The 26,030-nt window shown below is 38.6% G+C and overlaps 2 protein-coding genes and 2 long non-coding RNA genes across 4 annotated transcripts in view; all 4 read left to right on the top strand.

Annotated features, from left to right (window-relative positions):
- The first annotated feature begins 2,267 nt into the window (after nucleotides 1-2,267).
- Nucleotides 2,268-4,348, top strand: LOC133527452 (lipase 3-like). The gene has a single exon (XM_061864467.1). It carries the CDS (start codon nucleotides 2,311-2,313, stop codon nucleotides 4,252-4,254), a length of 1,944 nt encoding a protein of 647 aa, XP_061720451.1. The 5' UTR covers nucleotides 2,268-2,310; the 3' UTR covers nucleotides 4,255-4,348.
- Nucleotides 4,349-11,091: 6,743 nt separating this feature from the next.
- LOC133527477 (uncharacterized) lies at nucleotides 11,092-14,263 on the top strand. The gene is made up of 2 exons (XR_009800889.1): nucleotides 11,092-11,431; nucleotides 12,113-14,263. It is a non-coding gene; the product is annotated as an uncharacterized LOC133527477 (long non-coding RNA).
- A 129-nt stretch (nucleotides 14,264-14,392) lies between these two features.
- Nucleotides 14,393-17,669, top strand: LOC133527476 (uncharacterized). Its single transcript, XR_009800888.1, has 2 exons — nucleotides 14,393-15,052; nucleotides 15,636-17,669. It is a non-coding gene; the product is annotated as an uncharacterized LOC133527476 (long non-coding RNA).
- A 6,433-nt stretch (nucleotides 17,670-24,102) lies between these two features.
- Nucleotides 24,103-26,030, top strand: part of LOC133527475 (iroquois-class homeodomain protein IRX-5-like) — a 36,557-nt gene continuing 34,629 nt past the window's right edge. The window contains exon 1 of the mRNA XM_061864501.1: nucleotides 24,103-25,000. Coding sequence (XP_061720485.1) covers nucleotides 24,850-25,000 — 151 coding nt within the window. The 5' untranslated portion in view covers nucleotides 24,103-24,849. The remainder of the gene's footprint in view (nucleotides 25,001-26,030) is intronic.

The following is a 26,030-nucleotide window of genomic DNA, read 5'->3' as shown; positions in this document are numbered from 1 at the left end:
TGGTAAGGGCATTTATTCGTGTGATGAGCATGGATATTTGTTCCTGAGTCATGGGTGTTTTCTATGTATTTAAGTATTTATAAATATTTATATATTATATATATCGTTGTCAAGTACCCTCAACACAAGCCTTATTGAGCTTACTGTGGGACTTAGTCAATTTGTGTAATAATGTCCTATAATATTTATATTTATTTATTACACATTGAAGTTAATTCTAAGACGCAATGTATTGCGAATTTTGTTACCTTTAAAGCGTGACAAGCAACGTCAAACACACTGATGACAGCGTACATTGAAAATAATATTAAATAAATTTGTATGAAAAAGATAAAATCTAAAGATTTCATAATTTTTAAAAGTTGTTAATCTAGTTATATCGTTTTGGGAGTACAATATATGGTTTAATTATTTGCTCGTGTTACAGGAAACACCGGTATGTAAACTATTAAAATTAGCTGTGTAGTTAATATTATTTTGCAGCTTTATGTCTACACACGTTACAACTGTAGTAATAGGTATTATAAACGTGAAATTAATTCTGTCTTTGTTACCTTTTTTTGGCTAAACATCTGAATCGATTTAGGTGAAATTTGGCTTGAATTGTTTTATATTTTGAAATGAAGTTCTCTGGATAAGGGACTGGAAATAACTCAGTCACTTGCGTGCTATGGACAATTCGAAAATTAGTAAATATAGCTCTTTAAAAATTACGACGTTAAATAAACGCATTGGATTTATACTAATATACCGACAAACATGGTATGGACTGCGCTAAGGAACCTTAACTAAATTTTTTGTAACGTGTGTAGACATAAAGCTGATTATTTTTGACATATGTATTGTTATTATTTGGCTTGGCACCGACTTCAAATATAAAGCTGCATTCAAAGATTTTTTAGAATTTGCTTGCCTAAAAATATTATTTTGTAATAAATAATCGATTTTAAGAATATTTTGTAGATTTCATCTATTTAAATCGGTTTGGGCATACATGTAAAGTACCCAATTATTATAGTTTGGTATACAAAATCTCAACCATTATAGTCGACGAGTAGAAAAAGATAATTTAGATTTTACATACTCGTACAAAGCTTTATAACCCGGATTTATAGTTACAGTTAGACACATTGTTTATTTGTAAAATGTTGTTACATACTTGTAAGCATTATTCCACACATTAACAATTGCTTAATATCTAAAATTTGACTGGGGTACGAATTTTTATTTACAATAACAATATACAGATGATTACTATAACTAGCTTAAATCTAAAATAGGCCCTTGAGGCGTTGATGCTGGCGGCATTTCATCGTTGTATCCCAATGCTGATACGTTGTGCGAGGAAGCCGCCAGCTCTTCGGTCACCAGTTACGTCAACCAGACGCTTCGCAATTTCTTCGAAAAACTTGTAAAATAAAATACAATTAAATGAAACCGGCCAAGTCGGACTCGTGCACGAGGGCTTCCATACCATTACGAAAAAAACGGCAGAATAATCACGTTTGTTGTATTTGAGCTCCACTTAAATATTTATTTTGTTCTGTTTTTAGTATTTGTTGTTGTAGCGACAACAGAAATACATCATCTGTGTATACCGAAATACAATTCCAGCTGTCTAGATATCACGGTTCATGTGATAAAGACAGACAGACGAACAGCGGAGTCTTAGTAATAGGGTAAGGTCCCGTTTTTACCCTTTGGATACGGAACCCTCTAACAAAAAAAGTCCCCCAGATCTGTTTCCTGTGCAATACACGAAACATAAAGGGCTGGAATCTCCCATTAAGTATACGGGGGACCCCGCTCTTCCATTAGGAAATAGGTTAATAGTGTGTTGTTGTGTGTGTGTGTATAGGTTGTGTGTATTAGATATTTTTGCGTGCTTCTTTAGACAATATATTATTATTCCATGTGACCGTCGTTACATCAATATGTGCATGGGACATGAAATTATTTAAATAAATATCTAAAGTTTACACGTATAACTTGTAGCTTTTGTTTGAGCTTTAATTTAACAATGCGTGAATTCATAGAAAAAAATCCAAATCATTTTTATCTTCATAAGCTGAAACAATTACTTCCCTCCTTCGTCAGTGGGTAAAAGTAAGTCTAACTTTATTAAAATCACTGCATAACAACACGTTAATTTAATATGCAACTTGCAAATAATACCTAATCGAAAACAAATCGACGACGCAGCATTAGCAACCACGCGATCCGCTCGCGACGACTCGCTGACTTATCATTTAAACAGTATAAAACGGCCGAACTGTCCAATCGAAATCATATTCGACAGAAATTTGCAACATGAAGGTCTGTCTTGTAGTGTGCCTCGGTCTGGCGCACCTGGCCGCCGCCAGCATCTTCAAGAGGCACCACGAGCGCCCCGTGCAGGCCCTTAACCTGCCCCTTACGTACATCGACCCCACCAGCTACAAGTACGGCCAGCTGCTCGACCAGCAGCAGCAGCTGCAGTACCAGCGCCAGAAGACCCAGTCCGAGGACAGGTCCCAGGAGCACAAGTACCAGGACAAAAACTCCCAAGAAGTCAGGGACAGCCGGTACAATGAATACCTCAATCCTGAGACCGCCGAGATCAGCTCCCATGAGGCTGATGAGCAGATCCGTGTCAACATCGTCGAGTACCAGAGACCTTTGGAATCTCAGATCTGGAACCAACGCTCTGCCCTGCCCATCTCCAGCTACCTCGTCCAGGAGCCGCAACAATACCAGAGAAGCAGCGAGGAACAGATAAAACACCAGCCTCTGAGAAGCAGCGAGGAACAGATGAAGTATTACCAGACCCAGAGGAGCAGCGAGGAGCAGATGAACCACTACCAAGCCCAGCTGAGGAGCCAGGAACAATACCAGCCGCAATACAGCAAGGGCCAGATGAAGCAATACCAGAAGAAACGCAGCGACGACCAGAAGTACTACCCGGCCGTCTACGGCGACAACGTGGAATGGAGCGGCATCCGCATGGCCGTCGGCCCGCACTCTCCCATCGCCGAACAGAAGGACATCGAATACATCTTCGCTGACGCCTACAACACCGTCAAAGACTTTACTGAGGAGGAAAAGAAGACCTTCCACCAGATTTACTTGACTGCCGCCGAGAATGAGGACACCCACTTGAACGTTACTCAGCTTCTCCAAAAGCACCAGTACGCCGTTGAAGAGCACACCGTCAAGACCGACGATGGCTACATCCTTACTCTGTTCCGTATTCCGCCCAAGCAGAAGACTCGTGATGTCCAGAAGCGCCCAGTCGTGTTCTTGATGCACGGTCTCCTCGGAAGCGCTGACGACTGGGTTCTCTCCGGCCCTGGTGTGGGTCTGGCTTACCTCTTGGCCGATGCCGACTACGACGTCTGGATGGGCAACGCCCGCGGCAACAAGTACTCCCGCCGCCACGTCAGCAAGCACCCCGCCCAGCCCGACTTCTGGCAGTTCAGCAACGACGAGATCGCGCTCCACGACCTCCCGGCCATGATCGACTACGCCTTGAACACCACCCACCAGGAGAAGATGTACTACGTCGGCTTCTCTGAGGGCACCACCACCTTCTTCGCCCTGGCTTCCTCCCTCCCAGTATACAACGACAAAATCATCATGATGTATGCTCTCTCCCCGATGGTGTACATGAGCCACACCCGTAGCCCGCTTCTGAAGATGATCGCGCCCAACAGCCAGTTCTACGAGCGCCTGCACCAGATCCTCGGACACTCCGAGTTCAAGCCCACCCAGGAAGTCATCCAGACCTTCGGCGGCGATATGATGACCAAGAAATTCGGCTGCAAGCACGTTGCATCCAACGTGAACCTGGTCATGTCCGGTATGGTGGACAACTACGACCCAAAGATCGTGCCGATGATCGTGAGCCACTTGCCCGCTGGAGCTTCGACCAGACAGATCAAGCAGTACGGCCAGGCTGTAGCCACTACCTTCAGACGTTACGACTACGGGCCTGCCATCAACATGAAGGTGTACGGAAGCGAGCAGCCTCCGAAATACCAGATGTCTGCAGTCCGTGTGCCTGTGACGCTGTACTACAGCACTGAGGACTGGCTGGCTCAACCCGCTGATGTCGAGCAGCTCCGCTCCGAGCTGCCCCATGCTGACGCGTACCAGGTCCCCCAGTTCAGCCACCTGGACTTCCAGTTCTCCAAGAACGCCCCTGAAGCCGTGTACCAAAGACTGATTGCCTCCATCGAGAAGAACCAAGAACAGAAACAGCAGTACCAGCTATAAGTTTAGGTTATTTTAGTTATTCATAATTTATCGTTCATTAATTTAAACATTGCGAGATTTGTATTTTCATGAATAAATAAATCCGTCCATCTTACTTTATCTTATTACTAGAAGCCCTATATCCTGACATTTGCTTTCCTAAACCCCAAAAAATCTTTTTTGCAATTTTCTATCAAGTTTTCTAACACCTACGCCGTATTTTTAAATCTAAATAAAGACGTGTAATGCTGTGTTTCCACCAGAGATGTACGAGTATACACAGTATCCACGTGTATCTCTGGTGGAAACGCAGCCTAAAGGGATCAGCGATCAGAAGCTAAAGCTATTCGATTTACAAGCTCCTAGCGCCATCTACCTTTAACCCTCTCAAAGCAAAGACATATCGAGGGCTTCATGCTAAAGGGGCGTATAAGCAAGAACCCTACTTTTCAGGAGACACAAAAAACTGAATAACTTTTGTTACAATGTACCAATTGTTCTACAATTTTGCAGAGAGTATTTAAATTACTATCTTTTTCATGTGTCATGCCTAGTTTCGTTCTACGTATTCTAAAAAGCAGTAATTATGTAGTTACGCCTCTTTACCACGACAGTAATTTCCGACATTTAGGTTGAAATTCTCTGAAAAATACTTGAGATTTATGGTCGTATAATCCTTTTTTTTTTCTATTCGATAATTTAATCATGAAAGGTGGAAATACTGTTAATAATTCGAAATACTTTAATTTTACAGTAATTTAGTCATCATTGTGTAGTTTCTTCTATTTTTTCTGATTTTTATACGCCCGTCTGGGCTGACGAATCTATCGTGTAAGTATCCTTTATTTGTGGTCGTATAATAGGGCGCCAAATTATATTTTCAGTAAATATTCATGAGTTCATCTAGATTTTACCATTGAAATCATTCCTGATGGTTTTGATAGTGTCACAGCTGTCCACGAGATTATTAAGCAATGTCGACTCGAGCTGGTTACCGATTGGGTAAGTAACTGTTTTGAATTGCCACTTTGAGCATTTCAGTGTTTCAATAGCCTCCGTTGTCTAGTGGTTAGAGCGGTTGTCTCTCGATTCGGAGGTTCCGGGTTCGAATCCCGGTGGGGACACTGTCAAGCAAAAGTCGCTTTGTGACTTTGTGAGACTATTCCCGGTTTGGCTAGGACATTGCAGGCTGAATCACCTGATTGTCCGAAAAGTAAGATGATTCTGTGCTTCGGAAGGCACGGTGTAAAGTCGTTGGTCCCGGCTGCTATCTATCCGGTGGTGCTCGTCATGAGAGCCATGTCAGAGGCCTTTGGCGGCTCAATAACTTTAACACCAGGGTTTTTAAGGAACATCAATCTTACAACCCACACGATAAGAAGAAGTGTTTCAAAAGACAATCACGCCGCTTACTCTGATTTTTTTGCCTATAATAGCAGTCGTTTAGCCGTTCGGTGGGAGTTAGCGTTAAGAAGTGTGGGCTTACTTAAGAAAACTGACTTAACTGAATTCCAATAAGATCATTTTTACTATTTGTGATAGTATTAGGTAAATGGTAGTCACTCAAAAGTCGAGTAGTACAGAACGATTTTACAGAAAAGAATTGAAATCGGTAGTAAAGGATGCATAGAAATTGCTAAGACAACACAATGACAGCTTTACTAAAAAAGCAGTCAAGAAACAATCAAACGAGTAAATTTAGAGTGCATTAACTAAAACAAAAAGTTAAAACGTATCAAAACTTGTATTCAGGCAATAAACATTACTCCTTCTTTAATGGTACCACTGGTAACAAAATTATAACTATCTTGTACAATAAAATATTAATCAAAAATTCTAACCAAATAAATACGACATCATTTATCATCATTACATAAAAAGAAACAATATTAAATCTTCTGTACTAATAAACCTAAAAGTAGTTTAGCTAACAACTTAACCCACTTACGTCTCCATCAAATTATAACAGAGGAATGTTACACTTAAGAATTACAACCACCCCGACGGAGGACGAGTGGCTACAGACATATGAGGTAATCAGCCCGCAGCGCACGCAGTGGGCCTTAAACAGCTTTGACTCCTTCAAATCTCCAGGTATGGATGGGATCTTCCCTGCGCTTCTTAAATGGGGCGGGAAGCATCTCACTCTGAAGCTGACCATCGTTCTGCGCGCCTGTCTGGCTCACAGGTACGTGCCGAAGCAATGGAGGGAGGTCAAGGTTATCTTCCTACCGAAACCAGGTAAAAGCGACTATTAGAGAGCTTGTGTGACAGGTACCTTAGAGAGAGGGTGCTAATTCATGTGCCCTTGCATCCAAACCAACATGCCTAAAGCCCTGGCAAATCTACAGAATCGGCACTTCATGCAGTAGTAAGTAAAATTGAGGTGGCGATCAAAAACAGATCCATGTGCTTAGGAACCTTCATAGATATAGAAGGGGCTTTCGACAGGACAAGGTTCAGCAGCATTACAGCAGCACTGGTAAGACATGGCGCGAATGCAGTCATGACAGAATGGATAAACAACATGTTGAGCCAACGAACCATCAAACTAGGGACGGGTGAAACACAGCAGGCATTAGTGGCAAAAGGATGCCCCCAAGGAAGAGTCCTATCGCCACTACTATGAAACCTTGTGATGAATGACCTGATCACCACACTAAGCAATAATCACTATTACACAATCGGCTATGCTGACGACATAGTGATACTGACGAGCGGCAATCATGCAGGTACGGTATGCGATGTTACCCACTCTGCACTAGCCATCGTGGAGCGCTGGTGTTTTAACAACGAACTTTTGGTCAATCCCAACAAAACTGAGCTGGTTATGTTCACCAACAAACGCAACCTGGTAAACTTCCGCCTTCCCTAACTGTTTGACACTGAACTCCAAGTATCTGCGGAGGTAAAGTATTTAGGGGTAATACTTGACAGCAAATTGAATTGGAGCAATCACCTAAACGGCAAAATTGACAAAGCCACAGGCGTATTCTGGCAATGTCGTAGAATGGTGGGTAGAACCTGGGGGCTAACCCCAAAGATAACTCTATGGCTTTACCAGGCAGTCATACGACCAATAACAAGCTACGGTGCGATAGTTTGGTGGCCACGCACCAAACTATCCATAGTTGAAGCTAAACTACAACAACTCCGGAGGTTGGCCTGTATAGCGACCACGGACTGCATGAGGACAATACCAACCGCGGCCCTGGAAGCCTTACTGGGCCTGCTGCCGCTGCACCTCTTTATACAACAGGAACTACGGCGGTACGTCTTAAAAAATTTAATCTCTGGAGACCACCTAGGGTACCACACACCGAGATCCTCTACGAGGCGATAGGTAAGGAACCGCTAATAGAAGCGGTGACTAACAGGATACCCAGAAAATTCGTTTTCGACAAGAAATACAAGATACAGTTACACGAAGAACCGCGTGAAGGACTCAACCCAAGAGAGCTGAGAATCTTCACGGATGGATCAAAGACAAGGTCAGGTACTGGCGCTGGAGTATTCTCAGAGGACCTAAACATACATATCTCAACACCACTAGGTGCCCACAACACAGTCTTCCAGGCAGAATGTATGGGCATCATAATGGCAGCACACGCAATCGCCTCAAGGAAGGTATTGGACTACCCCATCCGCATACTCTCTGATAGTCGGTCAGTACTACAAGCTCGGCAAAGTTATACTTTGACCTCAGGGCTAATCTACGAATGCCACAAAGCTCTGTCAGAGGTAAGCACCACCACCAGCGTAACTCTGCAGTTGATCAAGGGACACAGCAACTCGCGAGGGAACGATGCGGCCGACATATTGGCGAGAGGAGGCTCAGAACTGTTATATTAATTATATCTCTGCCTTATACCTGGCTCAGGAACATGCTGTGACACAACACCAAGGTAAAACACCAACAGTACTGGTCTAACCTAGGCACGTGCAGGCAGGCGAAGGAAGCCCTCCCGACAATCGACCCCGGTTTGTCGAGGAGGCTGAGACAGCTGAAGAGGCCACAACTCCGGCTTTTGAATGGGGCCATAACCGGCCACGCCCCACTAAACAAACACCTACTAACCACACGTGTTACAGATAGCCCCCTCTGCAGAGCGTACATGGAGGCAGAGGAGACAGCCGCCCACGTCATTCTTGAATGCCCAGGGCAGAGCCATCAGCATCAGAGCGCTCCACTTCATTGTTATTATTCGCACGAGATGCACACCATACTGTAACGCACTAGACACTGACTGAGAGACAGGCGGCCCTAGTGCGCTTACCCGCTTGACAGAAAGGGATAGCAATATGCGGCAATCAAGGACGCTGTCTCCGCGCCCCTTTGGCCCGGCATTATTTGAAGGCCAACGTAATTTTTATACGGTCGTATGTTCATACGCCTCTTTGCCGCGACGCACTTTGTGGTTAGTTGGTAAAAGTTTATGGACGTATGTATGTACGCCTATATAGCGTGACACTATTTCGTGGTTCGCACTGTCACGTGAGAGACGTATGTACGTACGCCTTTATACTCCGATGAATATTGGGGACTGAATGAAAATATCACTTATACGCCTTCAGTACGGCTTTTTGGAACGACATAAAAATGATGACTGTCAGTTATACGCCAAATGATTTTTTAATTATTTAATTAACTAATTATTATGATAAAATTATGAAAAAAATTGTGCTTACGTATTGTTACAAGACGAATACGATGCCGTTAAAAACGAAAAATGGCATTTTTGCGTATACGCCCCTTTGGCCTGAAGCCCTCGATATGTACCAAGTCATCGGATCATCAAGTAACCGGAACTCTATTTTCATCTCCTACACTTACACTGGTTACAATATTAGCTGAAAATCGTTGAGCATTAGACTTTTTGTTTGCCGCGATATCTATTGTCGAGTAGCAGTACTGAGAGTTCCGGTACTCGATGCTAGATGTCGACTGCGTATATAATAAGGTTCACCATCATGTATATGTACATAATTATATGTATTAGTCTATCTTTTATACATTATATAAGTAGTAGTATTTAACTATTTATATATTTTTAATATTATTTGACTTCACGTTTAATTTTTTCCTTATTATTTGTTATTATTTTTTCCTGCACCAACATACACAAATGTCTCTGTTTGACCCAATGGTTGACTGGTAGAGAATGCCTTTTGGCATTAAGTTCGCCATTTGTACATTTTTATTTATGTGTGCAATAAAGTTTAAATAAATAAAAAAATAATAATAATCATTTTGGTACCAAAACGGAGTGCTTACCGCGAAAACCGAAATTCGCAAATTGCGGGGATCTTTCTCTTTTACTCTTACTAAGACGTAATTAGAGTGACAGAGAAAAATGCCCGCAATTGACGAACTTCGATTTTCCCGGTAGGAGCCCGGATGTATGGAGTGAGCACTCTATTACTTCTTATTTCTCTATGACCAAGTTAAATGCAAACATAATAAATAGCGCGATCTATAACAACCATGCGACATCGTATGGAGATTTCAATTCTTTATTAATTTACTACTCTCATTAGTAACAATATCAAACGAATGTTCAAATGAGATCTTTCGACTTCCCGCCAAATAGTCGTGGAATTTTGACGTTTCCTGGTGATGTCAGGCAAAAAAATACTCCCTAAATTTGTGGCTAGAATTACAAGCCAAAATTAAATATTGGAAGTACATTTTAACATCATTATATTTACAATCATAATAACACATTATTTGTGAAAATAAAGATAAGTAGTTTAATTTTAACGTGCTCTATTTGGTCATGAAAAAATATCAGGTATTTTCCTATGGTAAAAAATATTTGTTACTGGTATTATTCAACTAACTTTCATATATCATAAACCTTTGGACTAAAATTATATTTTTTATACTTTGTACTATCTGGACTCGACCACTTAATTGAAAGTATGTGTAATCAAAGAGAATTTGAAATAGAGATGTATTGCCAAAGAAAACTTTGTAGCGACATACATTTACTGCCATATTTCGACACATAATTGAAACTTTTAGAACGCCATTTGACTTTGATCCTTATTTTTGCACTGATATATGTGTTCAATTTGTTAAATATCAAAAAGTGACGCCAAATTTACGTCGCTACAAAGTTTTCTTTGACAATACACCTCTTTTTCAAATTCTCTTTGGTATAATGCATTTATAATAAAGGTCGGGGAAAGCGGAGAAAGTGACAGTTCGAGCAATACTGTTAGTTCTGTCATAGAGAAATAAGAAGTAATAGAGTACTCACTCCATACATCAGTTTTGGTACCAAAATGCTTATTAGGTATTTTCGCAGTCGACATCTAGCATCGAGTAGCGGAACTCTCAGTACTGCTACTCGACAATAAATATCGCGGCAAACTAAAAGTCTAATGCTCAACGATTTTCCGCTGTATGGAGTGAGCACTCTATTACTTCTATGGTTCTGTTCTGATGGCGCTGAATAAAGAATTTTCGTAATTATACTATGTCTTATTCATTTGCAGTCGTAATTAATTTACTTTGATATTTCGTTAATGCGAACGGCCCATTTTGAAATTTTGACAGTTAAATAAGAGTTCATGCAAGAAAAGGGAAATGCAATAAATAATATGCAAGAAATATTTTCATATAAAAATAATGGACAATAATATGTACAGTCAAGGTATTAGATATCGACACGGACAAAGTGCCAAAAATATGTATACACTACTTTAATGTATGGCCAATAAAGGCGTGTATACATATTTTTGGCACTTTGTCCGTGTCGATATTTAATACCTTGACTGTACAGTAATAAAAAGGTTTACTATCACTGAAACGAAACGTCAAATTATGACAGTTTGTTTTCAGAATTCCACGGAACTTAAGATAAAAGTTTTTAATCAACGTCGAACAGAACAAAAGTTAGCTCACGTTTCAATACATTATTCGAACTCCATTGCAAACATGTTTGCGCAAGCGCATACAGATTCCAGTAATCAATCGTCGTATCAATTGTGCGGTTCCTGTATAAAGCCGTTAATAAACGAAGAAAATCTCAAAATACTTCGCTATAAATGGATTAAATGGGGAGTGGTAGGTGTTTCCGTGTCTGCTGGTTGTGGGGTGATAGGAGCGAGTGTGTTGCCTCTTTTGGGATTCAAATTCGGAGGAGTAACTGCAGGCAGTTTTGCTGCAAGTTGGCAGGGACCCGCCGTGGCCGTAAGTTTACCTATACATTTCATTTATTGTAAATTAAGTACAGTGGATTTCGGATGTAAGGACGATGAAGGGACCACTAATTTCGTTGTTAAGTATGGGAAGTCGTTATAGGCACAGGTAAAGAGATAAAGACACATATGTATAAATTTAACTTCAAAACGTATCTCGTTTCGGACTAGTGTTCACGCTACAGGTAGGCCTACCTAGCTAATATCTACCTAGGTATAAACAAAAGGTCACCACAGCTGCTAAACATCTGTAGATGTAAACAAAAGATCTGCATGGGATTTCTAAGAATTTTGTTACAAATGTCATTAAACCGGTTGCTGCACTGGGATTCAACATTATACCCGAAGTCACTAACTCTTATACTACAGTATGCTTTAAATTCATGGGACTTGGATTTAATGATGCTAGAGTTAGACCAAGTTAGCAGCGATTTTGATAGCAATTAGCACAGACTGCGCAAGTGTTATTTTAACAACATTTAACGTCATAATTTCATAGAAGTATGACATTTAAAATAACACTTTCACTGGGCTATCAAAATCGCTGCCAACTTAGCTTGGTCTAAGTCTATATTCAAATGGTCTCTACAACAAAGGTCGTAATAAATGAAATGCACTTTAATTACAATTTATGGTGTTTTAATAATTCACAAAATAATTCTTTTTTTTTCAGGCTGGATCAGTGTTTGCTCTATGCCAATCATTGGGTGCTACTGGCCTTGGAATGTTATTATTCGGTGCAGCTGGATCAGCTACAGGTGGAGTTGGTGCTCTTGGAGTCATCTACAAATATCGGAAACAATTTGATTGGTGCCGCTGCAAATCATAGTTACAATGACATATTCCAACAGCATTCAGTGGCGGATTTGCAGTCTTGGCTGCGCTAGGCCCCAGGCCCTGTAGTAAATACTAACCGTCCCTTTCTCAGCACTCATATAGGCTGCCGCCCTTAATGGCTTGCTGCTCTAGGCCCCCGGCTACTGGGCCTTACAGCTAATCCACCACTGTCAGTATTCTGAGTATGTTGGCACACAGAATTGATTGCCTGTCTTTGAATAACTGCTGTGCTGTTTGATACACATAAACAGTAGTTAATAAATAAATGTACAGTTATAGTAATTAAGTATGTATAGTTCTAACACTTGGATAAGATTATTTATGTTACTAACACCACACTAACACAATGATCCTCAATGGGCTTAGAAAAACAAATTATTTATTTGTCGGTCCGGGTTATTCCCACTGGTTACCACAAAGTTGTTACCAGTGGTAACTATTGGGAGTTTTTTTCCCACCATTTACCACTAGTGGGAAAAAAATTTTTTGACAACCAGAGTTACCGCAAAACGCATAATTCGAAGCACGAAATTGTCTTCGATTTTACGCATCAATCTATAAGGTAAGTATGTATCTTTGATATAAGAAATAATTATATAATATATGAAATTTCAATTTCAGTAGGTAGAAAAATGTATTTCAAAAATAATTATGAAATTGAAAATGTTATAAATGTATAAGTAATGATTAAAAACTTGATACGTTTTTATATTAATATTTTTAAGGGGCTCCCCGTGGTTTTCATAGATTTTTGACAAATCGTTACTCCTCGGTACTTAAATGTTGTACCCAAGGGCATACGAAATTAAGTTTGATTGCGAATAGCAATTAGCATGCATCATGCATTAAATTAAGATTTACAAGCAGAGCATATCATCAAACAAGCAATAAATTAAAATGTCTAGTATACCACTTAAGGAACTCCCTAGCGCCAATGACCTGCGATCTGAATCCCTTAGTTTTCTAATGTTTTTTTTTTCGTATCTTATCATATTAACAGGAACTGTTTTAAGCTACTGTTCCATATTTACTTCAAAGTTCATTGTCTTTGAAATATTTGGCAAAGTTGAACAGTTTTAGGCCAAAAAACCGCGGGGAGCCCCTTGAAAATATTAATATAAAAATATTAACAAGTTTTTAATCATTATACATTTATATCATTTTCAATTTCATAATTATTTTTGAAATACTTACATTTTTCTACCTACTGAAATTGTAAACTACTGCTTCTATGGATATTGTAATGTTAATTTCTTTATTTAATTTGCCCAAAACACCAATAGACCGTAAAACTGAATACTACTTTCATATATTACAGTGGATATCATTTATTACGACCTTGGTTGTAGCGACCATTTACCTATAGCGACGTTAAATCTAAGTCCCTTGAATTTAAAGCATACTTTAGTACAAAGTTCATGTGGCTATAGCGACTTTGGATGTAACGCCGAGTTCGGGTGTAGCGACTGTTTTTAATGAATCATTTGTAACAAATTCCTAGAAATCCCATGCAGATATTGCGACCGGAGTCCAAAGACACAAAGATTTTTTTCTTTCACAAACATTTCTTATCTTTTGTTTACATCCATTGCACACAGATGGTCAGCAAGTGTGGAGACCTTTACCTTTTGTTTATAGATATTAACTAAGTAGGTAGGGAAGCGTGTACGTTTCGGAGCTTTTATGGTTCAGTTACAAAGTGATATTCTGAGTAGCAACTGGGTTTAGTAAACTTTTGAATAAGTATGGCTAATCCTACAACTAAGGATGTGTTAGGTGTTGTAACAAAGCTTAAAAGATACTGTTTATTTGGTGATGGAAAGGATATTATAGATATTGAAGAAGTAATGAAAATAGAATACACCCTACAGCGTACACTAGCACAAAAAAATAAATTGAAGCAAACTAATATTACACATTTTTTTAAATGTACCGGTGAATAACTATGTGTGCAAATATTTTCAATAATAAATGAATATAAACTACACATGTGTACGTGTCTGTATCTCTTTACCTTTGCCTGTAACGACTTCCGGATATAACGACAAAAATAGAGTGGTCCCTTCATTGTCGTTATACCCGAAATCCACTGTATATACTTATATCAAAGATACATACTTACCTGATAGATTGATGCGTAAAATCGAAGACAGTTTCGTGCTTCGAATTTGACAGGTAAAAGAGATGGCGCTGTTGAGCTCCATACATTTTGTGGTAACTCTGATTGTCAAAAGTTGACGTTTGACAACTCGGTGAGTCGGTGACCGCAAAACAAAACATGGCGCAGTACAGCGCCATCTGTTTTGGATGTCAAACTAAGGGGCACGTTTTCAACCTACATATTTGCAATGTGTCAATGTGAAAATTATCGATCATTTAATTCTTATCACAAATAACAGATGTGGGTAGGTAGAATATATACCTACCTGGTAGGTATATATTCCTCGTACCGTATCTCCTATCACGTAGATAACTCCGTCAGAGCCTTCGATAACTAATACGGAATATAAATTTGCACTCTGTTTTTCGCATATCTTTCACATCAAGCTTTTGATCATCAATAACAATGGAGTACGAATATTGCCCTATCTGCAATAGACCATTAATAAATGAAGCGAACCTCAGAGTACTGCGGATCAGATGGGCAGGGATCGGTATTGGAGTGACTGTTGGTGGTGGAGTATTAGGAGCTTGTCTACTGCCATTTTTGGGATTCGGATCTGCTGGAATAACTGCAGGATCATGGGCTGCAAGTGTGCAGGGACCCGCAGTAGCGGTAAGTTAATAAAGACAAAGATCGTTTATTATGCAAGTAGGCATATACCTAAACAACAATGCGCTTATGAACGTCAAATGAAGCTAAAAGCTAGTTCGTAAAAACTAGAAAAATAACATACTTTCATAATTCAATTTGGATAGATGAAACTTTACACTGATTCAATGATTCCCGAGGTAATTAATTGATTTTTCACCACACCAACTGGTAAAGGGCGCTTTTGATTGTTCAAAAACGAATAAGAAAACTGTATTTTATCCACACGTGATGGGGCAGAAGTAATCAGATGCAGATTTCCTTATGTTAGCTGGTCGAATTGACTTTAAAAAAGATGATTTTGAATAATATTTTTTTTATTACATTGATTTGTTTTTATTTTTTTGGTATTTCATAGTCTATTCCTCGCGTTGGTGTGGTGAAAAATTTTATGTTTCACTCGGAGGCAAAGTTTGTTTAACCCTCGTGCCTTGAAACTCTTGCAACACTCAAGATTCCACTTCTTGGAATCTTTCGCTTGCTCGGGTATCAATATTAGCACGACAATTTTGCCCCCTTGTAAAACAAATAAGTATTCTTCTTCCAGGCTGGATCGGCATTCGCCATATGCCAATCCTTAGGCGCCACCGGGCTTGGAATATTATTGTTTGGCGCGGTCGGGACAGCAACTGGTGGTGCTGGTGCCCTTGGATTGATTTATGCAAACCGAGCCTTATTTAATTGGTGCAGTTGCAATTAGTGTTGAACGTTTTCTTTCAAAGTACCTAATTAATTATCACTTAATTTTCTCTGCTATTTTTGAAGTGAAAACTTCTTTAGCGGCGCTGTGATGGGGAAAAAATATTAAATTCGCGAGAGGTCAGGTGACCGACAGATTCGTCAGATTGAAAATTCGTAAGACGGACACGTGACCTGATCGAAAAAGTGTTACAATGTCATTGAAGCCAGTAATTAAATGTTTTGTAATATAATAATTTAATGTAATATAAATTGTCATGTTTGTGTTCGATAGCGCAATAAATTAATATTGTATATTACCACATAAATGATAAGTAGTACTTTTTACTGATAATTAAAGCAAATCGTGCAAAATTATTCCCTAACCATTCCAAAATATCAAAAATGCACAACGGTAATGTTCAAGTTTTCACTTCTGCCGGCACTCCCGGAGTGCAACCCGTTGTTTTTTTATTTAAAGCTGCGATTAGACATAGTGTATTAAAACTCTTCCGCAAAAAGTGAGTATTTTTATTAATAAAAAGTACAATCTTATCATTATAATAGATTACCTACTGTGATAAATCTCGCTGCAAAACTAATAATACCACAGCACAGATAGTGCTTAGATAAATTTTCGCGTATAATCGCAATATATCAGAGGGCCTACCGCGAACATCGAAGTTCGCAAATTGCGGGCATGGCATCTTTCTCTGGCACTCTAATTACGCGTTAATTGGAGTAAAAGAGAAAGATGCCCGCAATTTGCGAAGTTCGGTTTTCGCGATAGGCCCTCCCTCTGTATTGAAATATCTTATCTCGAAAGTTCCCACTTTAATCGTCTATGCTTATAAACCCTTTGAATGCCAGGCGGCGAAGGAATATGCCGTGCCCCGGACGCCAGGCGATCGCGATTATTAAAGTGAAATTGGACTTTACGGAGTCCCGCGTAAATCCCTATTGCATTGGCGAAGCTGACTGCTGTAGCCGTTGTTGGCGTCCGTAGCAAGACTTTCCGATGACGTCCACCGTCGTCTGTAGTCTGTAGCGGTCATAGGGTTAATAATTTTTGAGTCTCCTTTAACACTATGTGACGGAAGACCTCAAAGACGATCTCGATTTGGAGAGGGAACGAAGAGCATTAGCGGTCAGAAGCAATATATTGATGGCTCGTAGGTTTGCCCGTTGTTCAAAACAAGTTAAAAGCACCCTTTTTAAGGCGTTCTGCCAAGTATTTTACACGGGTAGCCTATGGGTCAACTACACGCTGAAAGCCTATAATGCTCTTCGTATCCAGTATAATGATGCCTTCAGAATCCTGTTGAGGTTGCCACGGTTCTGTAGCTCTTCAGGAATGTTTCCCGAGGCGCGTACTGACGACTTTTATGCGATCAGGCGAAAGCGGGTCGCATCTATTCTAAACCGCATCCGAGGCAGCGACAACAGGATACTGAAGGTAATTGCCGACAGACCAGAGAGTTCCATCCTGTGTACATGGGTCAAATTTATTTTTTAAAATATTACGACATTTTTATACTTGTACTTATTGCTCTTTTGACATGAAATTATTATTTATGGGAATATGCATTGATGTAGGTAAAAGGGGAATATGAATAAAAATAGTAAATTTTGACATTACGAATTATTATTCTAGTCTATTTTATTTTGAATTTGACATGTTAATTTATTAATTATTTTTGTATTCATTATTTCAACTAATTTTTATTTTACTATTTATCATGATTTCATTGTTATTATGTCAATATTATTAATTATTTATTATTCTTATTATGTTTGGATTTGATTTGATTTTAATGTACTCACTAACCCCTAGCTATAACGATGGTACTAACAATGTTTTATGGAATTCTGATGGTTCTGAAATAAAAATATTTTATTTTTATTTTATTTATTTAAAAATATATCAAAACCGAAAGGTTTGCCGATATTTGGCTGAATCATTATTTTTTGGCCGAAAATGGCCGAAACCGAACCTTTGGTCGGACACTAGTTCGCTTCCGGGATAACTCAGTACTGTGTGAATCATTTAACAACGTTTATGAGAATTACTCTTACGATCATTTGAGTATAATTATGTATTAATCAAGATTTTGAGTAAACTTATGATAACACTTTTGCTTCGGTATTATGTTTTAATACAAGATTAGTAAATAAATTGTGTTAATATAGCGCTATAACAGTATAATAAGAATACAGTGTAGTTACAAAATTATCAATAATTTTTGCCTGTGTTTGGTCACAAGGACCCTTTTCCCAAATATATGGGAGCAGGGATCGGAAACCGGTATTTTTTGTATGGGAACGAAAACGGTATTTTTTCGTTCTTTGTTAATTATTTCCTTTCTAATTGGGCAATCTAATAATACGAAGTCGTTATCTAAAAACACAACCGAGTCCTATATTTAGAATATAAAATAAACCGAAATTTATGTTTATTTCAAAGTTTTTCCAAAAAACCGGTTCCGATCCCTGTATGGGAGTGAATTTCTGATTTTTAATAGTTAGTGACTTACATCGTTTATAACTAGAAAAGTAAAACTTGTAGAATAATAATAATGCTTTTTTGATACTTGTATAGACAGATTAAATATAAGTAATTTAGAAGTCACTGTACCAAAATTTTTATTGTTATAGAGGAAGATGAAAAATATAATCATTATAACATTTAATAAAAAAAAAATATTTTCTAAACTTTGTGGTTTTATTTTTATCCTGAGATGTGAATTCCAATATATCCAAATATATACAATGGTTCAAACTACAAGATATTAAACAACAGTCCGAATATTTTTTTTTTCTTAATTTCGTTCTTATAAAGCGACTTGCTCTAATCAAAGGCAGATTTTTCACGACCAGCGGTGGCAGCATGGTTCCATTTGTATCATTTATCACTATGCCCGTCACTTTCGCACTTACATATTTGTAAGAACGTGACAGGCATGGTGACAGATGATAAGAAACCGACCATCTTATTAGCCCTACTGGAAGTCAGCTTAAATAAACCATAACTTAATTTCAAAGAATAGCACCGTGAGACAGGGATCGGAAACCGGTATTTTTTGTATGGGAACGAAAACGGTATTTTTTCGTTCTTTGTTAATTACTTCTTTTCTAATTAGGCAATCTAATAATACGAAGTCGTTATCTGAAAACACAACTGAGTCCTACATTTAGAGTATAAAATAAGAATAAGAATAAGAAATATTTATTAGCACAAAAAGTTACAAAGTTTAGATTAATATTTAATTGTACTCACAGAAAATTGCGCTAAAAGGTCTTCACTCAGCTTGATGTCCCGAAGTTAGTCTTACGACACACTACGGGACGCTGGTTTTCAGTGAAGCCTGGTAAAACTAAAACTAATTATAAGACTAGAACTAAACCTAGAACTAGAACTAAAAAAAAAAAAAAAAACTAGATGCTACCAATATCCAAAAAAAATATACTTAACACAATAAATATACACAGCATTTGTAACAAAAACATAGAATTCGAATACTTACTAATCTTTTAATGAACATAAAGAACAAACACAAGAAATAAATAAAAATAAAAAATCAGAAGAGAGGAATTATAATTCTTAAATTATGGTTCTTAATTTATATACAGGGCGGAAAAATCGAATGCCACATGGATGGCAACTACCTTAAATATTGTAAATAGCACATTTTGTGTAAGGGAGACTTTCCTTTGTTTTTAAAAACAATAAATACTGCATTTAAGGATTTATGAAAAATCGCTTGCCTCAGTCGGGACTCGAACCGGTCAAATGTGACAAAAAATAATGTGCTGTATTTTATGATGCAGATTGAAAGGGTTACTGATAAGGTTCATTTTTCTCTAAATAACAAATACAATCAGAATAACGGAAGGCCATGAAAATTAACAATTACCTTTGAAATTTGATTTCACCCGTCACGTGAATTAAGACGTAATCCTTGGAATACAAGGAAAATAAAGACGTTTAAATGACATGATAATGATGAGCTACACTTATGTTTACTTATCACTTTAGTTGCGATTACTAATGCCACTTTAGTAACCTACCTACTTCCTTTGATAGGAAAATTGCATCAATTATTCTCTAGTCATCATAGTAGCTAGGATAGGTAAATTTTTAAAAATGGAACATTTTAACGAACCGTTTTTGTTTTTTAAGTGCAATCTTTTTAATTTAAAACAAATAATGCCCGACTTGTTGAACGCATTCTTTTCTTTTTTTTCGAATTGTGTTTATTCCATTTTCAAATATTAGAGCTACTATTTTACGTAGATAAATTGAAATTGTGACTTGCAAGTGCTTTTACATTATTTGACCGCTTCGAGTCCCGACTGAGGCAAGCGATTTTTCATAAATCCTTAAATGCAGTATTTATTGTTTTTAAAAACAAAGGAAAGTCTCCCTTACACAAAATGTGCTATTTACAATATTTAAGGTAGTTGCCATCCATGTGGCATTCGATTTTTCCGCCCTGTATATAAACCCATATCTTAATTAATATATACTTATACTTGTTGTGTCTTTGTGTGTGCGTATGTGTGTGAGTGTATGTGCACGGTTGCCTAAGTACTACACTTTTGTTTATCCAGCAGAAAATTTCTAAGCTTAAGTTTAAATGAAGCGATCGACAAACAATTCCGTACTGGTGGCGGTAAGTCGTTCCAGCACTTCGTGGCAGCAAAGCGAAAGCTGCCACGAAAGGCAGCCGTGCGGTGTATTGTGCGGTGTGTAAGACGTGTCGCTTGTCTAATAGCACGCCGGGAAAAGTTAATTTTATCGTAAAGGTAAGAGGGTTCTCTATTTTTTATAATTCCGAAAAGTAAAGTCGCAAAATGGAGAGATCTACGGGAGGCCATGTTCATAAGATCATATCGATTTAAATAAGGAGTGATGTGAGCACGTCGAGGAATGGGAAAGCAGAAACGGGCACAAGCGTTTTGAATGCGTTGCAGCATTCTCTTAGTTCGCGCCATTAAGCGTCCGCAGAGTACTACATCCGCATAATTAAGTTTTGAAAGTATGAGTGCCTCGCACAACTTAATGCGCATGTCGACAGAGAGACACTCACGGATTTTGTAAAGCACCTTGAGACGATAAAAACAGTTGCGCATTGTTTCCGAGGTATGTTTCTCAAATCTCAAAGAATCATCCATTAGCAGACCTAAATTACGAGCCTCTACAACTCTCTCTAGAAAAGATCCTTTTAATGTAACTTGAGGATTTTGTCTTGCTATCATTTCGACCTGTTTCTTTGTCCCTAGCAACATGAATTTTGACTTAGACGGGTTTAATTGTAAATTATTCTGGTCACACCAGTTTACTATATTGGATAAATCTTCGTTAAGTTTTTTTATAGCTACGCTGGTGTCACTTGCCTTAAAAGATATGTATAATTGAATGTCATCTGCGTACATTTGATAATTACAATTTTGTATATTAGCAACTAGATCTGCACTATACAAACTAAACAGGATGGGTCCCAGAATCGAGCCCTGTGGAACACCTCTAGTGACAGGTAATGTGTTTGAGATTAACTCTGTGCCATCCTCACGACAAACTTTGACATACTGCGTGCGATCGCTAAGGTAACTATGGAACCATCTCAGAGCCAAGCTGTCAAAACCATAGAAGGCTAATTTGGATAAAAGTAGGGTATTGTCAATCGTGTCAAATGCGCGAGAGAAGTCAAGTAACACCAGTATTGTTCCCTCACCAGCGTCTTGTGCAGCTAGGACATCATCAACTACATCTATCAGCGCCGTAGTAGTGCTGCGGCACTTTCTGAAACCAGACTGCTTTTTCGGCAGGATGTTATTTTCTTCAAGGTACTCTGTCATTTGAACGCAAACAACTTTTTCCAATACTTTTGATACCACAGGAAGTATACTATCATTTCCTTAATGGTATAAGTGATCCAAGGGAACGAGCAGTCCTTCACGTAAGTCCGTCTGACAGGTGCATGAACGTTGAATAACATGATTAAGCCTTGGTTAAAATGCTTAACCATGTCATTCACATTTCCTGTCATAGGATTATCTAACGCCAGAAAATGTATGTCATTATTTAAATTATCCTGTACTATATCTTTTAGTGGCCTGTAAGTCAGTAGTTTGCGGGGAATTCGTTGTTTCTTTACATGTATTTCACACGTGAGGAACGCGTGACTACTAAGTGTCGGAATATAATTTACGTTCACATTGCTTACGCGCATGTTGGAACAAATAACATCAATTAATGTTTCACTGTGATCCGTAAAGTGAGTTGGTTGTTTTATATGTTGTGTAAGATTCATACAGTGTAAGAACTCTAACATTTTCTTAGAGCTAGCTTCTTGGATGTCCATAATATTGATATTGAAATCGCCCAGTAGTATCAAGTTGTCGATCCTACCAATGGAAGCAATGCTTTCGGTCAGGGCATCAAAAAATAAGTCAGGGTTGAGCCACGGCGGTCGGTAGGCGGTGCCAATCGCGAACTTAGTACCACTGATGCTAAGGCCTAACCACATTTGTTCTACTGATTGTGCTGGCGGGTGAGAAATGACTCGCGCAGTAACTCCCTTTCGGATATAGAATCCAACTCCCCCGCCACGCGCTTTGACGTCCGCAGGGCGCGGGATGTGGCGCAGGCGGTAGCCGGGGGGCGCGGGCGCGCGGCCTTCCTCGCCCGCGCGCAGCCAAGTCTCGTTGATCGCCATTATATCGACATTATGCCTCGACAAAGCAACAAGAAACTCGTCATGACGCGTGCCAAGAGATCCAGGGTTCAGCAGTCCAATAATCATGTTTTTGTTGTTAACAAATTGAATTTTGAAAGAAAATGTAATTTGGATGTGCTTACTATTATTTAGTAGTTTACAAAGTAATGTCACGTGACGCCAGGTCGAGGTAATTATCGCGTTCTGTAAATACGATATTGTGAAATGAGATGCAAGTTTGTAATTTTTTTTTGAGTAGAGAATGTTACATAAGTAGACTTTTGGTATGATGTCATCGTAATATAACAGATTTTGATATTTAAGTACTAGAAAAAGTAAACCGTTTTTACACACATTGAAATGAAATATATAAGTAGTAGTAGTAGGGTAACTAATTGGCTCATAATACAATACAAAATAAAATTTAAAAATTGCATAATACAATACACAATGAGTTTTAAAAAATAAACCGAAATATATGGTTATTTCGATGTTTTTGCAAAAAACCGGTTCCGATCCCTGCCGTGAGATACATAATCAATCATCATCTATGTAACTTCCAATGCAAACATACAAAATCAGTTTCAAACTTCTTCTAACGATTTCTCACAAGTGGATTTATCAGTACTTGACACTTGAAAATTGTATTACCAAAACAATTTACAACTAATATTACAAGCAGAAGGAGTTGAAAATAGAGTTCCAGTTATAATATTACCTGAAAATTGTTGAACGTTAGAGTTTTCACTCGTCGCGCCATCTATTGTCAACTAGCAGTACCTAACCTACCTAAATTCCGCGAAAATCCTTGCGTTTTGGTAAGAAAACTGATGTATGTATGGAGTTCCCACTCTTTCTTTTCACAGCTTGGTAGACGACAGGTTTATTTAGCTTTCATTATGATTGTGTGCGGCAGACAATAACATATGGGCAGGGGGGCGAAACTGTTTCGTTTCGGTTATTCTCGGCTCCGTTCGGTTCAGCATTGCTGCGAGCAATTATTAGGGTTTTGGCACAACAATATGACTTCCCTTTGCATGTACGGCCACAGATAAGATAATGACTTGAATTTTGACAACCCTAAATAGCCGAAAGGGATAGCACCATACATATAAGAAAGGGACAGCAAGATTCGTCCCTGAATCTCGGTCAAAATTCGGTTTTGTAGGAAGTTTCTTCTCTGTACAGTAGTACTATTACTTATTATTAATAATAGTATAGTAATATTACTTAGTACCTACATTAATATTAATGGGGTACCTACGCGACGTCGTATGTAGATTATAATTCTTTATTAATTTACTTCACTCCGATAACATATTATATCCAAACATAATATATAATACATACTATAACAATATCAAACTACATGGTACATAGTACATATCATCACAGTACTGTTTACGCAAAATCTCGCGTTTTAAGTTTATGTTTATACATTGTACGCAAGGAGAATGACAATGTGTCACCGTACCCATGCTGATTGCAAAGTACAAACAAATTTAGGTAGTTAAAATGAGATCTTATATTATTATTGTTTAATACCTAACTACACTATCTTTTGTTTAATATTATGGCAGGTGTAATTTTGATTTAAATTATTATAGTGCAAGTAAATACTTGCACTATAATAATTTTACTTTATTTGCAAAGTGACAAAATGTGCATCAATTATGCTGAGGGCCTACCGCGAATATCGAAATTCGTCAATTGCGGGCATTTTTCTCTGTCACTCTAATTACGTCTTAGTGAGAGTAAAAGAGAAAGATCTCCGCAATTTGCGAATATCGGTTTTTGCGGTAGGCCCTCTGGTTTACCACGTTTATTAGCAATTACCCGGTATACTGTACGGACGCGAACGCCCTCTGAATTAATTTCAACAAGCTTTACAATAAAGGTTTGTCCAGTTTGTCACTTGTCGCGCCATCTATAATAAAATATCATCACCATTTTACAGCTTAAGGACAAAAAAAAATCGCATAAAGAAAGCTAGATGGCGCAACTGATCTGAAACGGTTGCTTACTGTTTGACATTTTAATAATAATCAACCACGCTTTGTTTTGACATTTAATACTCCAACTGTCACCGAAGCGTTGCCGTGCGAGCGAGCACGATATACGAATCCGTGTAAGTCGGATAAGGATAGCGGCGCGGCGGCGCTGTGGCTTCCCGCCGTCCCCCGTACGACAGTCGCGCTCAGTTCGTTTTGCTTTGCTTGCTGTGCGTAGTTCAATGAAGAATTAATTTGTTTGAACGTTATCCAATCGGTTATTCGTGACTTTTGGACTGTTGGTGAACTTTGTTAGTGATATACGTGTGATTGAGTGTAAAAAACAATATTCGGATGGATTGAGTGTGTAACAATGTTACCTCCTACGGCCGGCATAGCACAAGAGCAACGCGACCGGCCCGAAATGGCGTATCAGCAGCGTCGTGACGTTAGGGAGCTAACCCGGGAAATCATCAGGGATGCTGCTCGAGCGGCCAACAGACAACAGTCAATGTCGCCTGGAGGTAAGCCGGTCAAAAACGACGCCACGTTATGGCCATGCTTGTCAAATTGACATACGTCAACATGACATTCATAGGAAAACAACGCTTTTATCCGCATAAAATCGCATTAAAAATGATTTATCCCATAATATCTACTGCCGATTAATCCTTGGCACAGGAATTTAGACCTGTTACGTCACCTACATCGCCCCATCTCGTAAAACTAAAATGGCGCCAATGCGCCATTAGCTGCTTGTATTATCAATACGTACCTAGTTATGTACATTTTAAAAGCTATTTATGCATGAAAAGTGAGCCGAATGGTCATTTATAGACAAACAAGCAAGTTATTCCTATTCTAAACTATGTAGAGCACAATACGGCAGCGTAAAGTGTGATTTGGCACGTGCGAGGGTTATTTTTAACTCGCCCAGATGCTACGTAGGCTACAGATTACGTTCGATCAATATTATACATGTTTGTGTTAGTGCATAGCAAGCATCCTGGTAGTTTAATAAATCTTATTGGCCAAGGGTTTTGGTTTGTTTATTGTTGTCATCGGAATCCCGATGACTTTTGTAAAACGTCGAAATGACAGCAACATGACATTCGATTCCGCACAGCACAAGATGGCTGCCATTGTATTTTAGTTCAGTCACGCGCTAACATAGGTGGCGCTGTTTGTTGATGTAAGTACAACTACAACAAAGTCAAACAAAATACTTTCTATTTAATCATGTAATTTATTTTCTCGTGGCACTATTCAAAAACATTTATAAATTCATTAATTCATTTATTTTATTCTGAAGACAAAGTAAATTTACTAACGTTTTCTTTTCTCATTTTTTTTTCCGCAATTCAGCGACTTGCGCCAGTTGCGCCTGTTTTGCGTGACGGGTATGCATGCCATAGTGGTTCTGCTAACCCAAATCCTCAAGAAATCCTGTTCCAGAAAACTTTTCATGTCACCTTGGGGAGATCTCTCGAGATCAAATTAATTAATATTATATTTAATCAAAAATAGGGGACTAAGAAGTATTTGTTGCTAGTT

Source organism: Cydia pomonella, chromosome 18 (genome assembly GCF_033807575.1).
Source record: "Cydia pomonella isolate Wapato2018A chromosome 18, ilCydPomo1, whole genome shotgun sequence".
NCBI classification, from domain to species: domain Eukaryota; kingdom Metazoa; phylum Arthropoda; class Insecta; order Lepidoptera; family Tortricidae; genus Cydia; species Cydia pomonella.
Note: the sequence above shows the minus strand (reverse complement) of the source record. Positions and strands in the feature narration are given on the sequence as shown.

Bases quoted from the DNA above. Each gene is read 5' to 3' on its own strand.
- LOC133527452 (XM_061864467.1), top strand. From the start codon at position 2,311: ATGAAGGTCTGTCTTGTAGTGTGCCTCGGTCTGGCGCACCTGGCCGCC.